The following is a 14051-nucleotide window of genomic DNA, read 5'->3' as shown; positions in this document are numbered from 1 at the left end:
AAGTCTGTACTTTTGACAACACTAGGACCGATTACAGTCGACAGCCAACCTGCGTGTAGCCTATGCTCTGCGCTTGTGTAAGAGAACACAATTCTCCTATACCAGCAGGTGGCAGTAGTCTGTATTCAGCATTCAAACTGAATTTCATCAGTAATGGCAACTATTATTTATTTATTTATTTATTTATTTAGTATTGGCAGATAAACAATTGACAAACTAAAATACAGACATAACCAGTGTCTGTATTTATGATGGATTGGGTTAATCTGTGACGTTACAAGTTTTTGCTCCTTTGTCATCTGCAGTTGACCAGAGTACAGGCGTCTCTCATTTCCCAGTGTCCCACAGGCCTGGGGTCTGTTCTTCGTACGTTGCTAAGTCGTTTAGCTGGATTTTATTGACGATTTGGCATGACCTTAGATTGGTTGGTTCTTCGAAGCTCCTCCCGGAATTGCTGTCATAGCAACAGGTCCGTAAGCTTAAACCTACTCAGGAGCATCTTATTTCATGTAAATAAGATTAGTTTGCTTTTTTTTTTTTAAGCAAAATTGATGCTTAAAATCTGTCCCAGCCACCGCTACTTTATTTCAAGAGTACCCTACTGATCCAGTGACAATTTAAAATAATTTAAAATTTAATTTGAAAATAATATAATGTTGCGTAGTCTATAATACTATAGACACAGCCAGTTTTACTATTTGAAAGATTTATTTGTGATAAAATAATTAGTTTATAATTGTATTGGAGTCTTACACTCATGCTATACAGTTAATCTGAGTCGTTCATTAATTTGATTGGTGAAAGCTATTATGGGAGTGGCTTGATGGAGCGCAGGAGATGCAGATAACTTGATCTTGACCCTTAAGAAATTAATTAATGCTGTCACATAACAAATCTGCTTCAAAGATCAAATTAAATGAATTGCTAATTAGAGGTCGACCGATTCATTGGTTTTGTTGATTAATTGGCACCGCTAGTTGATTGCTGAAACTATCGTTTATCTGCAAAAATCCATGGCAATAGTTTTACGGGTTGCGTCCATTGCTGGAGTGGTTGAGAAGGGTCCGTGCCATTATACAGTACGAGAGCGGCCTCTATCACTGATAGCACATGTTGTTGGTTTTGACACGTGACTGCGCGTTGCACAGAGCGGGAAACTTCAGACACGCATTTAAATGCAGCCGACAGAAAATCCTGCCGTGCTACAGAGCACCATTCACATAGTTTTCCATTAAATTACATTATATTTGTCTCAAATCGTTGTTAATGTTCATAATGACTTCACTCTAGGCTAAAAATTATGTATTGTGCATTTTTCAGCAAGAGAGTTGTAATATAGATCGCGCTTTTTCTGTTTGCTCTGTTTTTTTAAAACACCGAACTTCAAACTCATTTATGCCACATTGTTCATTCTTGAAGCAAACTTATGTCCATTTTTGACCGCTGCTTGAATTGAACACGATGCTTCCGGTGTGTGTTAACCGTGAAATCTCGAGATGCAGCACTGTGTTTTTCCCCGGTGTGTGATTGTGGCGAGTCGACTGCCTCCCCCTAATTATCATCATCACCCCGTACCTTAATCGCCGCCCTTCGCCAGGCTCCCGACAGGAGTGGGTGCGTGAGAGAGGAGGGGCGCAGAATCATCCAGGTTTGGCGGCGTGTGATGAGGCACACCTCATCACCACCGCTGTTAAAGGCCGAGCACGCCTCTCCTCGGAAGACTGGTCTCTTCCCCGTGCATGCACGCTGGTGTCCTCGTGGGTCCAGGTAGGGTGCGTAGAGGGACTCCCGCACCGCCAGAGCCGTGAGCTGCCGAACGTGGGCAAGGCGGAGCCTAGACGGCACAGTTGGGCAACACCTGATGACGCCATCCCCTCTCGCTTGCAAAAGTTCGTGGAAACCTGGACTGGGATGGAGAAACAACAGAGACGGCCTCCCAGCCACAAAAGGGGTAAGTGACATTTCTTCTATTGTCATTTACCCTGTGGTTGGTTGAGGCTGTCGACTAAAACCCGGTTTCTCTGTCCCTGTTCCGGTGCGGTGCGAGAGGGAGAGCTGCCCGGAGAAGAATCCCTGCCCCGCCCACTCCTGGTTCACTATGGAGCCTGGTTGAGGATGGTAGCACTCCCGTGTGGGCGGCGGCGTCATGACGGGGATGACGCTTGGGTTTGGCGAGTCGGCTGCCTCCCCCCTAATTATCATGTTAGTGGGAAATGGACGTTTTTAAAACTGCAGTAACGACTGCTACCGATGTCGGTACTTTTGACAACGTTAGGACATACTACAGCCAACTAGCGTGTAGCCTATGCTCTGCGCTTGTGTGAGAACATAATTCTCCTATACCAGCAGGTGACAGTCTGTATTCAGCATTCAAACTGAATTTTATCAGTAATGGCTATATAATTTATTTTTGTATTGGCAGATAATCAATTGGCATAAACTATAATATGTGGGTGCGTGAGAGAGGAGGGGCGCAGAATCATCCAGGTCTGTCGGCATGTAATGAGGCACACCTGAAGCGAATGGAGCCTCATCACCGCCGCTGTTGCCCAGAGCGCCGCTCCTCGGGAGACCGGTCTCTTCCCCGTGCATGCACGCTGGTGTCCTCGTGGGTCCAGGAAGGGTTCGTAGAGGGACTCCTGTGCCGCCAGAGCCGTGAGCTGCCGGACCCACGGTCCGGTCGAGAACTGCACCCGTTATACGGCTGACGGGCCAGGATGCCGGGTCGTTTATCCCCGGGAAGCGCTGTAGGCCAAGGAGGACGAAGCCGCTCAGAAGCCGATGCCCCTCGCGCCCAGGACCAAGAGGGGGAGCGCGTGCGGCCGCCGGACTCCGCTCCTTATCTGGACCCTTCCTTCCCGAACACTGCCCCACCTTCACAAACCTTGCAGCACGACGAGGACACCAGATCCCTTGTTTATTTTGGACACTTGATTCCCTTTTCTGGACCGTTATTTTCTGTTAATAAAAGCCTCTCCAAGGCCTGACGCCACACCCACTGTATCTGTCGTTTGCTCCTCCCGCCACAGTGACTAACATATTGTGTTATTTCGGTTAATAAACAGAACTGCGTGCGTCTTGCGGAAGAACATTGCAGCCGGAGCTACTTCTCCCTGTTTATGTCTATGACGAATCATGCAGGTACTGGGCTACTCCGCAGCGGTACCTGGCCGAACCAATCTAAAATAGTCAGAATATAAACGCTTATTATAGGTGTACCGTAGTGATAGTCAGGACAAGCCAAAAACAGGATTTGGAAAATGGATTCATGGTGTACTCTCTTGTTATATAAATTTTGTAATTTATGAACAAAGTTACAGACTGCAGCTTTAAATTTCAAAGTTTCTTCTTTTAACATTAGTAAACTATGAAATGACTTTAATGATCAATATAATTAATATTTTATTAATTTACAAAGTATGGTTCAGTACTGTTAATGCTTTTTTTTTTTTTTTTTAAATAAATAGTAAAGCACTGTTTCTTCTTTTAACATTAGTAAACTATGAAATGACTTTAATGATCAATATAATTAATATTTTATTAATTTACAAAGTATGGTTCAGTACTGTTAATGCTTTTTTTTTTTTTTTTTTAAATAAATAGTAAAGCACTATTTTAGTTTTCGTTCAGTATCCATTTAAGAAACTGTCGGTTGATTAATCGTATTGGCCAGTGTGGTCCAACCTAGCTATCGGTATTGGTAAAATCCACTATTGGTCGAACTTTATTGCTGATTACAACATTAGCCAGAGATCAGTTATCACAATTACAAGATCTGGAATCTTTCAAATCATCTCCGATGTATTAAGCGAGGTGTGGGTGAATTGGTGGGTTTTTGTTAAATGTGAGCCAAAATCATCACAATTAAAAGAACCAAAGACTTAAACTACTTCAGTCTGTGTGCATTGAATTTATTTAATACACGAGTTTCACAATTTGAGTTGAATTACTGAAATAAATGAACTTTTCCATGACCTTCTAATTTATTGAGATTCACCTGTTTATATATTTATAGCTTTCATTTGTGGAAATCAAAATCCCATTTAGGGTTTTCATGGTCCAGTCTGCAGCTGTGGCAACATACTTTTTTTTTTTTTTTTTTTCTTGGAACATATCATTTAAAAATATTTTATTTTAAACAATGTTTGAAAACAAAACAGTACAGTTAATCTTTCCAGATTTCATGTTGCATATTTTAGGGAAATTTGTTAACCGGTCTGATGATAAGTGAGTTAGAGTTTTCACCTTTATTATTAACGCATGGGCTAAAGTATGGATAGAGTTTCTCAGTGAAAGTCTGACCAGTGAAAGAGTAGATATGAGAGCTGGAGCCCACATCATAAAAAGAGACCAGACCCTCTTCATAATCCACAAACACTCCCACTTTCTCAGGTTTCACTTTCAGAGAGAAAGAGACAGATGGACTTTCACAAGCTTTATATTCATTCTCATTCCTCAGAATCACAGCCCAGAATCCATTCATTGGGGTATATGTGATCATCCCCTTCCTGTTAATAGATTCTCTGGCCACTCCTATATCCCACTCAGCCTTTCCCTTCACCTGCACCTCATAGTAAAATCTCCCTGAACTGAATCCCTGCTTTGCCAGAACACAGTAGTCATTAAATCTCTTTGGGTTTTCTGGGACGTCCTGCTCAATGTCTCCATCACTGACTTGTTTTCCATCATCAGACAGGATGAGATATGGATTCGCTGTATCTGGATCCAGAGTCACATCCACTATATGAGAGATCAGACATTATTAATCAACTTCAGAACAAACATTGTATGTGTATTTAATACAGAGTAACAAAGTATTGTAATTGTGTTGGAGAAAATTATGTCAGTCACACTGTACCTGCAAACTTCTGTAGACATTTCAACCCTGTGGACACAGATAACAATATAAGGTAATTAATTATTTATAGGAATATTTGAGGTTAACAGTGAGTTTATCTCTATTGGCAGCATCAGTGGCATGTAAATGTTACTAATTGAAAGATTGTGTACTTCAGTTGATGCTGATGTATTTACATTGTGACTGTGCCTCAGATGCAATCAACTGAAACTCTGTTTACAAAAGTGTAGCCCAAATGGCTCATGTAATTAGCCCATTAGGTCAGCCTTAGGTCAGTGTATCATGGACTCTCCATGGGAGAGGTCCTATCAGGTCATTATGAGGTTACACTATCATTGGCTCTTCATGGGGTGTTATTGTATTGTTTGTAGCGCATTTGTACCAAGTATAAAGGTCTGGTCTCACAGAGACAGTACCTTGGGTTAAGATTGTTTGAAGGATGACATGCTAACATCGCTGCTGAAGAACTGCTACACTACAACCTTAAATAAATTATTCTCCCCACAAGAACTTTGGACAAGCTTACTTCTTTTATGTATTAGAAAAATCTAGTACATTGGCGAGCCACCCCCCAAAAAAACTGCTTAGCCAGATACAGCAAAATTTTAACAATTTGGTGAGCCAGCCAGGAGAGAGAGAATAAAAGAATTCACCAAAGGTTACAAGAAGGGAACAGAACAGAAGAGTCTTGGAAATTCTACAGTTTTTATGTTGAAGATCAACAGACTGTGTCTGTGAACACAAGTTATTTGAATCAACTGGATCCTTTCTCAAAGATCATAATTTGGTGAGTGTAACTTATCAGCTCTCTAAAAGAACACTTAAAGAACATTCTTTCATAAGTAAGCAGGTCAACGTATGTAGTGTAGCCATAATAATCAGTGGAGCACTGTTTCAGAATTTTTGGCTTAGGCCTTTCTCTTGAGTCTGTAGGAATTGTTTAACCCTCTGGGGTCGACAAACGCACCGACGACCGACGAGCCATTGCCAGAGAGAGCGAAAGAGCTGAGGATCGCCGCGGAGCCAGAGGCCGTGACGTCAGTCCAGGTGTGAGAGCAGGCTACAGAGCCCGCCACGAGGGAGAGAGCCGCAGATGGTGTGAGCGCAGAGAGGAGCTCCGCCCTCTGCACCGCGGCTGAGGGTGAGCTGAGTATGGCACAGCGTAAGTGCCAAACCGAAGAGGAGAAGGCTCCAGTCCCCGAATACAGTCCAGAGTGCCCTCCAGTGCTCTTAGAAAGAGCCCTCTAGTGCCAGTTCCTCGTAAGCGCCCTCAAGTGTCCACTCCTCCAGAGCACCATCCTGTTCCTGTGTTCAGCCTAGAGGGGGCTCCCGATCCAGAGTTTAGATCTGAATGCCCGGAGGCTCACAAATGCCTGCTCCTCCCCCCCGCTCCTGCCTCCTCCACAGCTGTCGTCTGGCAGCCCCTCTGCTCGTCCTCAGACCACCATCATTACGGTGCGAGCGCCGCGGGTCTGCCATCCTCCAGCGTCGCCATTGGCTGGAGAATGCCTCACCTTCACCTCCAGCCTCCAAGGCCCAGTAGACCCAGCGGCTCCACTTCGGCTCCTAGCTCCCTCGCCTCCACCGTCACCCGTCGATCCACCAGCTCCACCGGGCTCCCTCGTCCCTCCGGCTCTGCCTTGGTTGGGCGTCGACCCGCCATCACCTCAGGACTCCGCTCCTCCAACTGCACCTTGTCGCTCCGTCCCACCGGCTCCGTTGTGTTCTTTCCTCCTGCCAGCTCCTCCTCAGTCCTCAGTCGCTCCGGCTCCACTGCGGATCTCCGGATCTCTGCCTCCGCCTTGGTCGCCAGAGCCCTCGGCTCCACCCTGGCCCCCCGGATCCTCGGCATCCCCCTGGCTCGTTGGCTCTCCGTCTCTGCCTCGGGCTCCTCCACCACCTGCTCCGCCACCGTTGGTCGGCCCCCTGAAGTCGGTGACCATTCCTTCTCCATGGCTCCTCCCGCCGTCATCATGGCTGTGGCCTGGGTCCCGCCTGGCACCTCCTGCTCCAAGCCCCTCCTGTCTCCTCCCTGGACTCTGTCTGCCGGCCCCCTCCCGGAAATCCGTCTTCCTCCTGAGCCTCCTCCTTAGTTCCCACCCATTTCCCCCCCTTTGTTGTTCTATGGTGCGAGGACGCACCTTCCGGGAGGGGGGAGTAATGTCACACCCCTGGACTGATTTTGTTGTGTTTTTGCTCCCCATGTGCTCCGTTACCCAGTTTCTGTCTCCCGTTGATTGTGTTATTTAGTCCAGGTGTGTGTCAGTAATTATCTTCATTTGCCTTAGTATTTAAGTCCTAGTCTGTGCTGTCTGTCTCTGTCGGGTCTACTTGTTATGTTCGTGTGTTTCCTATCATTACCAGTGTTGGATGTCCCCTATATTTCTTGGATTAAAGACTGTTTAGTTTATTCCTCATCTGCATCGTTCCTCGCCATCACAGAGTGAAACAGAAGACTCGACTAAAACCGTTTAATCTGTGTGTTTAATCTGCACAGAGTGTGACAATAATAACAACAAAACGTTGTGCTTTTATAAAATAAAGAAAACAAACAGGGTGTGCTGTCCGCCGCCTTGATTTGTGTGATCTTCATTTAGAAACGCGTCATTAAAATGAACTGAAACTCAGCAAAGAGACTCGGCACTCGACAAAGAGACATGAGAGATATATCTATAGAACGCTTGACATGTCTACTTTTAAACTAAGTCTTACCGAAAACAAATATTCTGTGAAAAAATAATCTTTATGAAACCAACACGATGTCCAGTCTTTCCCGTCTGGCTTCATTATCTCTAATTAGATCACGTCCACGCGCTGAGCGTGCTATTGATATTACAATAGTCCACGTGAGACGCGCGGCGTGTAAACGCCCCCATCACAGCAAACAAAGCAGCGAGAATTTTCCTCAAGTTCATCTCGGCTACTGTTCATTTCTGGAAGGAGATGCGCTGAGAGGAATAAGACAGAATTTACCTCAAGAAGACATGCTGAGAGGAATAAGCTTTTTAAAAATATTTTCCTCAGAAGAACGAGGCGGCTTGATATCCAGTGGAGGATATAATTTACACGAGTAAGTATTTTTTTATTAGCCTACTTGCATTAGCTGTTATTGTGTTACTGTGACATAACTTGTACATATTTTACTAGTTAGACTTTTTCCAAACCATGATTCCTGACTAAATGTATAATCAAGTGAAACATTATGAAGATTCATTCACTGCATCTAATGTCTCACGACGTATTTTTTTAATGTTCTATAAAATAGACAGCAACGATATAAAAGTAATATAAGTTATAATGTTAGAGTAAGAATGTTTAGACAAAACTTTACTCTAGGCTCTGTTCGTGAAGATCTTTATAACGTGTTTGACAATAATAGCCTAATTTATTTTCCCAGATATAAAATGTTTTTGTATTGTATAATAGGCCTACTAAGCATGCTTGTGTTTATGACTAACAGCTTCTGTTCGCGAATATCTGCTCTGGTGTAAATATTTTGAATGTGTTATACCCGTTCATTGGTATTTGCGATCGTCTCAGGTGTAAATGTATAAACTCACTGACATATATGCGCGTCCTTTATTATCAGTAATGCAATTTATTATCACTTTCCATCTTCTGGTAATTGCTAACAACTGTTTCAATTTTCGTTTAGGACTGTGGCTGCATCACCGGCATCTTGCACAAGAAAGGCATGCGAGTGTCGTTCAGTTTAGAGTTCACTGGAAAATCATACTGAGTAAGTGCACATTATAGTCATTGCACTTTTATTATGCCTAGACATTGCATGCAGAAGACAGGAGAAAGTGTTGCAGAATTTGAAGAGCGCTTCAGACAAACTTGGCTGGAACATTGGCTGATGGACTCCATGTGTATGCAAACAAGACAAGTGAAGACACCATACAGAGGGGATAAGCATCCACAGAAGTCTCAACACCTGAAGACAAAAATTATGTCCTAGTAGGCAGTGCTGCTAATCAAGCCGTAAAGGAGAGAGGTCCACATACAGTGGCATTAAGACAACTTCAACAAGACACACAATCAGTTTTGCACAGTAAACCGATTCAAAGCGAAGCGCCCAGAAAACAATTGTCATTGTTAATAAAAGATGGAACAAAACCGCATGATAACAACAAATGCATTATGGATAACCAGAAGGAAAGTGTACTATGCCCTTTTAAACATGTCCCAGGCTGGCCCATGTGCAATAATAATCTAACATCTGACAGCCTTGTCCAAAATGATGAAAAACTCACAATGCTAGGAATCAAGTTTTGGCACCTCCAAAGGGGGGCCATGGTATAGTGCCCAACAAATGGGTAAAGATTCAAAAAGGGAGTTTTATTGGCAGTTAGGCATGATTAGTTTAAAATATTTTCTTTGGAAAGATACGTTTCCCTTTTCTCTTGTTTATGATTGCAGGTGTTCCAGCGTTCCAAAGGATGAGCAAAGACATCCAACGCTTGGACTGTACTGCACTGGCCACGTTTATGAACATGCCTGAACATCCACAGAACACAACGACATTCGCCACTTCCACAAGATCACAACGTCAACATAAAAAGGACTTAAGCATTCAAGAGGATGCAAACTTCACCATGAACTCTTATTCTGTCATTTTAAGTAATGGAGCCTGTATGCATGATTACTGAAAAGGATGTTTTGTGATCTAAAATGATCAAAGGGGGGATTGAAACATTATGTATACTTCAATTGATGCAGATGCATTTACATTGTAACTGTGCCTCAGATGCAATCTTGGTTTACAAAAGTGTGGCCCAAATGGCCCATGTAATTAGCCCATTAGGTCAGCATTAGGTCAGTGTATCATGGACTCTCCATGGGAGAGGTCCTATCAGGTCATTATGAGGTTACACGATCATTGGCTCTCTATGGGGTGTTATTGTATTGTTTGTATCACATTTGTTACCAGGTAAAAAGGTCTGATCTCACTGACAGTATCTTGGGTTAAGATTGTTTGAAGGATGACATGCTAACATCGCTGCTGAAGAACTGCTACACTATAATCTTCAATAAATTCTTCCCATTTCGCCCCTCAGCCCTTCCCCTTTCTCGAGGTCTCGATTCTCTTTTGGTTGGAGGGGTAGGGGAAAGGGGAAGGGCCAGATAGCCCTTCAAACGAAGATTTTTCGGGACCACGCTTCAAACGAAGGGGTATGAATTATCTCAGCATACACTGGCCACAGCGGCAACGTGGCTGCCCCAGCGAACAAAAAGACACATAAATGTAAGCATTATCGGCATTAATAAAGATTTTAATGAAAAGTAATAATTTGTTTTATGTTACATTCAATCGTGTGTTCATATTTACGGTCATGTTATTCAAAGAACAAGATGGCGGCGCACGCTGACGGCAGGGCAGGAGCTGTAGGTGTAAACGCTGCCAAATTTAATTTTAAACTAAAAACTGATCACTTTGATTTCAAAACTAGAGTCAATCAAAGCCAAAATACTGCCGATAAGACAGAAAATTATTGTTATTGGCTATACTGCTATCCTTTTGTTTCTATCATTACGTTGCTGTTGGGAAACAAACATACATCAACGGTGGACAGACACGCAAGTTGTTGTTACTACCTCTGATTTATGCAGCCAATTCACTTCTTTCTCCGTGATATTAAACGACGGAAAAGTGACTTTTCCAACAAAGCACTTGCGATCTATCGAGAGAAGAAAACCATCTCAATTGTTCCGGAGAACGATCAGTTATTTAGCCATTACTCTTCTTCTGGCGAGCGACGTTCATCAAAATCCAGGACCTGGACCTAAAGACGACGCACGGCCTTTTGGAGTTAACAGATTACAAGGAACTTTTAAACTGTGTGCACACAACGAGACAAAGGATTTTCATCTGTTTAAAACGGCAAATCATGAGAAACTTTTATGGGACTCGCGTTCAAAGCCCAAAGGATTACTTATGGGACATTTAAACATCAGAAGCGTTGCCTCAAAAACTGAACAACTGGAACAGTTACTTACAAATTCGAACTTCGATGAAACGTGGCTGACAGAAACATCACCAAACACTGCATATCTGGTCTCGGGATATAAAGTCTTCAGAAAGGATGGAAAAATTGGAAAAGGTGGTGGACTGCTTATGTACGTGAAGGACTGCATTAAATGTAAGGAAATTGAATTCAGTACTTTAGTGGATATAGAATATATTGCTGTAACAATTGTTTTATCTCCATGTATGACATTTACTGTAGTGGGCATATATAGACCTCCTTCATCAAGTAGTATTTTCTATGATCATCTGAGAAATCTCTTGAAGGGGTTTGATCGAAATAAAGAGTTAATTTTGGTTGGAGACTTTAATATAAATTGGAATGAGAAGTCAAATAGGAAAAAGCTTCAGGGGATAGTAAGTCATTTTGACCTCATACAGTTAATCCAGGGCCCTACTAGAATCACCTCATCATCTGAAACTCAAATTGATTTAATATTTAGCAACAAACCAGAAAGAATAGCTAAGTCAATAAATTTATTGACAGGGTTATCAGATCATAATCTTATATTAGTGTTAAGAAAATTAACAAAACATAGGTTTTTATATCAACAAGAAAAAGAAAATGTGCTAAATATTATACCAAAACGACTTAAAAACAAATTTGAAGAGGAATTTTAAAAAACTAGATTGGAATGAGATTCTGTCTACAGATAATTTAGAAGCTGCCTCTGAATGTTTAATGGTAACAATTAATAAGATTAAGGGTGAATTTAGTAAAAATGTCACTTTTTCTAGAAAGAAGCAGAATTTGCCTTGGCTAAATGAACAATTATGGAAGTTAATGAAACAGAGGGACCATGCTTTAAAAATAGCACTTAAATCAGGGTTAGCTCATGATAGAAGGACATTTCAGCACTTGCGTAATACAGTTGTAAAGGAATTGAGAAAAGCGAAAGCAAAATTTTTTATTGATCTTATAAATGATGCAAAGGGGAATAGCAGAGAAGTATGGGAGAATATTAATAGAGTACGAAAGAAAAATAATAAAAACGATAAAGGTATTGAATTACAGGTTCATGGAAGTTTAATTCAAGATAAGCATCAAATTGTTAGTGTATTTAATAATTTTTTTATAGACTCAGTTCAAGATTTAACACAGGGATTTGGTGTGAGAAGTAAGGATATTATATTACCAAATCATGATCTTACTGTTTTTAATATTTCTGAAGTATCTGAGTCCTATATAACAAAAATTTTAAGCCAGTTTAAGAGTTCTAGGGCCAAAGATGTTTTTGATTGTGACTCTGTATTTGTTAAAAAGTATGCAAATGTTCTTAGTCCACCTATAACTCATTTGGTTAATTTGTCAATAAAACAATGTCATTTTCCAAGTGCCTGGAAGTCAGCAGTAATAGCACCTATATTTAAGACTGGTGATCCTGCTAATGTAATTAACTATAGACCTATCAGTATTCTACCAGTTGTTTCTAAAGTAATTGAAAAGGTCGTTTGCAATCAGTTAGTAGAGCATTTAAATCTTGGTCATTTTCCATTACATCGTATGCAGTTTGGATTTAGGGTGCATCACTCTACGGAGACAGCAAACTGTTATTTTGTTGAACAAATTAAATCCAGTCTTGATAGGGGAGGTGTTGTTGGTGCTGTCTTCCTTGATTTTAAAAAGGCTTTTGATACCGTTAATCATAATGTTCTTTTATCTAAATTATCAAGGTTTAATTTTTCTACTAATACATTAACATGGATGGAGTCATACTTAAATTTAAGAAAACAATGTACACGAATTAATGATGCATGCTCACCATTTCTTGACTGTAATATTGGAGTCCCACAGGGGTCGATTCTTGGACCAATTTTGTTCAGCTTATACATTAATGATCTGCCTACAGTTTGTCCAGAGGTCCAGGTTCAGATGTATGCAGATGATACAGTTGTTTATACTTATGCTAAAACACAAGAACAAGCTGCTATCAAACTTACTGCTGCATTGAACAAAGTCTCAGATTGGCTATGTCATTCTTGCCTTACTCTTAATGTGAGTAAAACTGTGGGAATGTTTTTTTCGATCAAGAAAGTTGATGAGCGTTGTCCAGATATTTTAGTTAAAGGAGAGGTAATAAATATTGTTGAGCATTTTAAATATTTAGGTATGATTATGGATTCTAACTTAAATTTTAAAAAACATATTAAAAAGGTCTCTAAAAGTACTAGAGCAAGCTTGATGATCTTTAGGAATATTAGGCACCAATTACCTGTGGCTGCTGCTAAACTCTTTATGCATTCAATGATTCTCCCTCATTTATCTTATTGTGCTACAAGTTGGTCTCATACAAGTATAACCACGTTAAAACCATTATATACTATTTATAAACAAACTGTGAAAATCTTAGCTAAAAAGCCAAGGAGTTATCATCACTGCAATATTATTAAAAATTATAAATTATTGACGTTTGATAATTTTTTATTATTTGCTGATGTGTGCTTGATGTACAAACTATTTCATGATCTTGCACCACCACCTCTTAAACAATGTGTGACTTTCTGTAAGGATAATACCAGGCAGACTAGGTCATCAGTTAGAGGTGATTGTTCAACTAAATTTAAGAAAACTGTTTTTGGACAATCAGCTTTTTCAGTTAGAGCAGCAGAAAGATGGAATTTAATACCTGTTAATATTAGAGAGTGTACAACATTTAGTATTTTTAAAACTACGCTTAAAGTATGGCTTAAGGAAAATCAAATATGTGATCATTGACTTGGTTTTGTAATTTAATGGAGTATGATGTGATATTGTATGTGTTGTATGTACTGTATTGTTTGTGACTTAATATTGTAATTTTGTAACAACATCCTGCCCAGGGACTGCAGATGCAAATTAGCTTTATAGCTAACTCTGGCACAACACTGTTGTTGTGCGTTGTCCCTGTACAAATAAATTGAATAAAGAAAGAAAAGAAAAAAGAAAAGTTGAACTTTGATTGTTAAGAGTGAGGATTGTTTGATCTTTGAAAGAGATACGAATTTTGTAAGTAGGAGCTGTTTGGTTTTTGACCCCATTGCTTGTTATGACGTGGATTTGGATTCTCCTTTTAACTCTGTTTGCCTGATCTTGTAAATAGTTGTATATCATTGTAAATATAGAGGGTTGGGAGAAAGTAAGGAGTTTGACGCCATTTTGTTTATTGTAACCTTTTTGATCTCTGT

The 14051-nt window shown here is 40.9% G+C and overlaps 1 protein-coding gene across 1 annotated transcript in view; it reads right to left on the bottom strand.

Annotated features, from left to right (window-relative positions):
- Positions 1-4195: 4195 nt before the first annotated feature.
- Positions 4196-14051, bottom strand: part of LOC107730798 (E3 ubiquitin-protein ligase TRIM39-like) — a 39016-nt gene continuing 29160 nt past the window's right edge. The window contains exon 7 of the mRNA XM_016541741.1: positions 4196-4740. Within this exon, the coding sequence (XP_016397227.1) occupies positions 4196-4740 (545 nt within the window). The remainder of the gene's footprint in view (positions 4741-14051) is intronic.

Source organism: Sinocyclocheilus rhinocerous, unplaced genomic scaffold, assembly GCF_001515625.1.
Source record: "Sinocyclocheilus rhinocerous isolate Xijiao unplaced genomic scaffold, SAMN03320098_v1.1 scaffold2358, whole genome shotgun sequence".
NCBI classification, from domain to species: domain Eukaryota; kingdom Metazoa; phylum Chordata; class Actinopteri; order Cypriniformes; family Cyprinidae; genus Sinocyclocheilus; species Sinocyclocheilus rhinocerous.
Note: the sequence above shows the minus strand (reverse complement) of the source record. Positions and strands in the feature narration are given on the sequence as shown.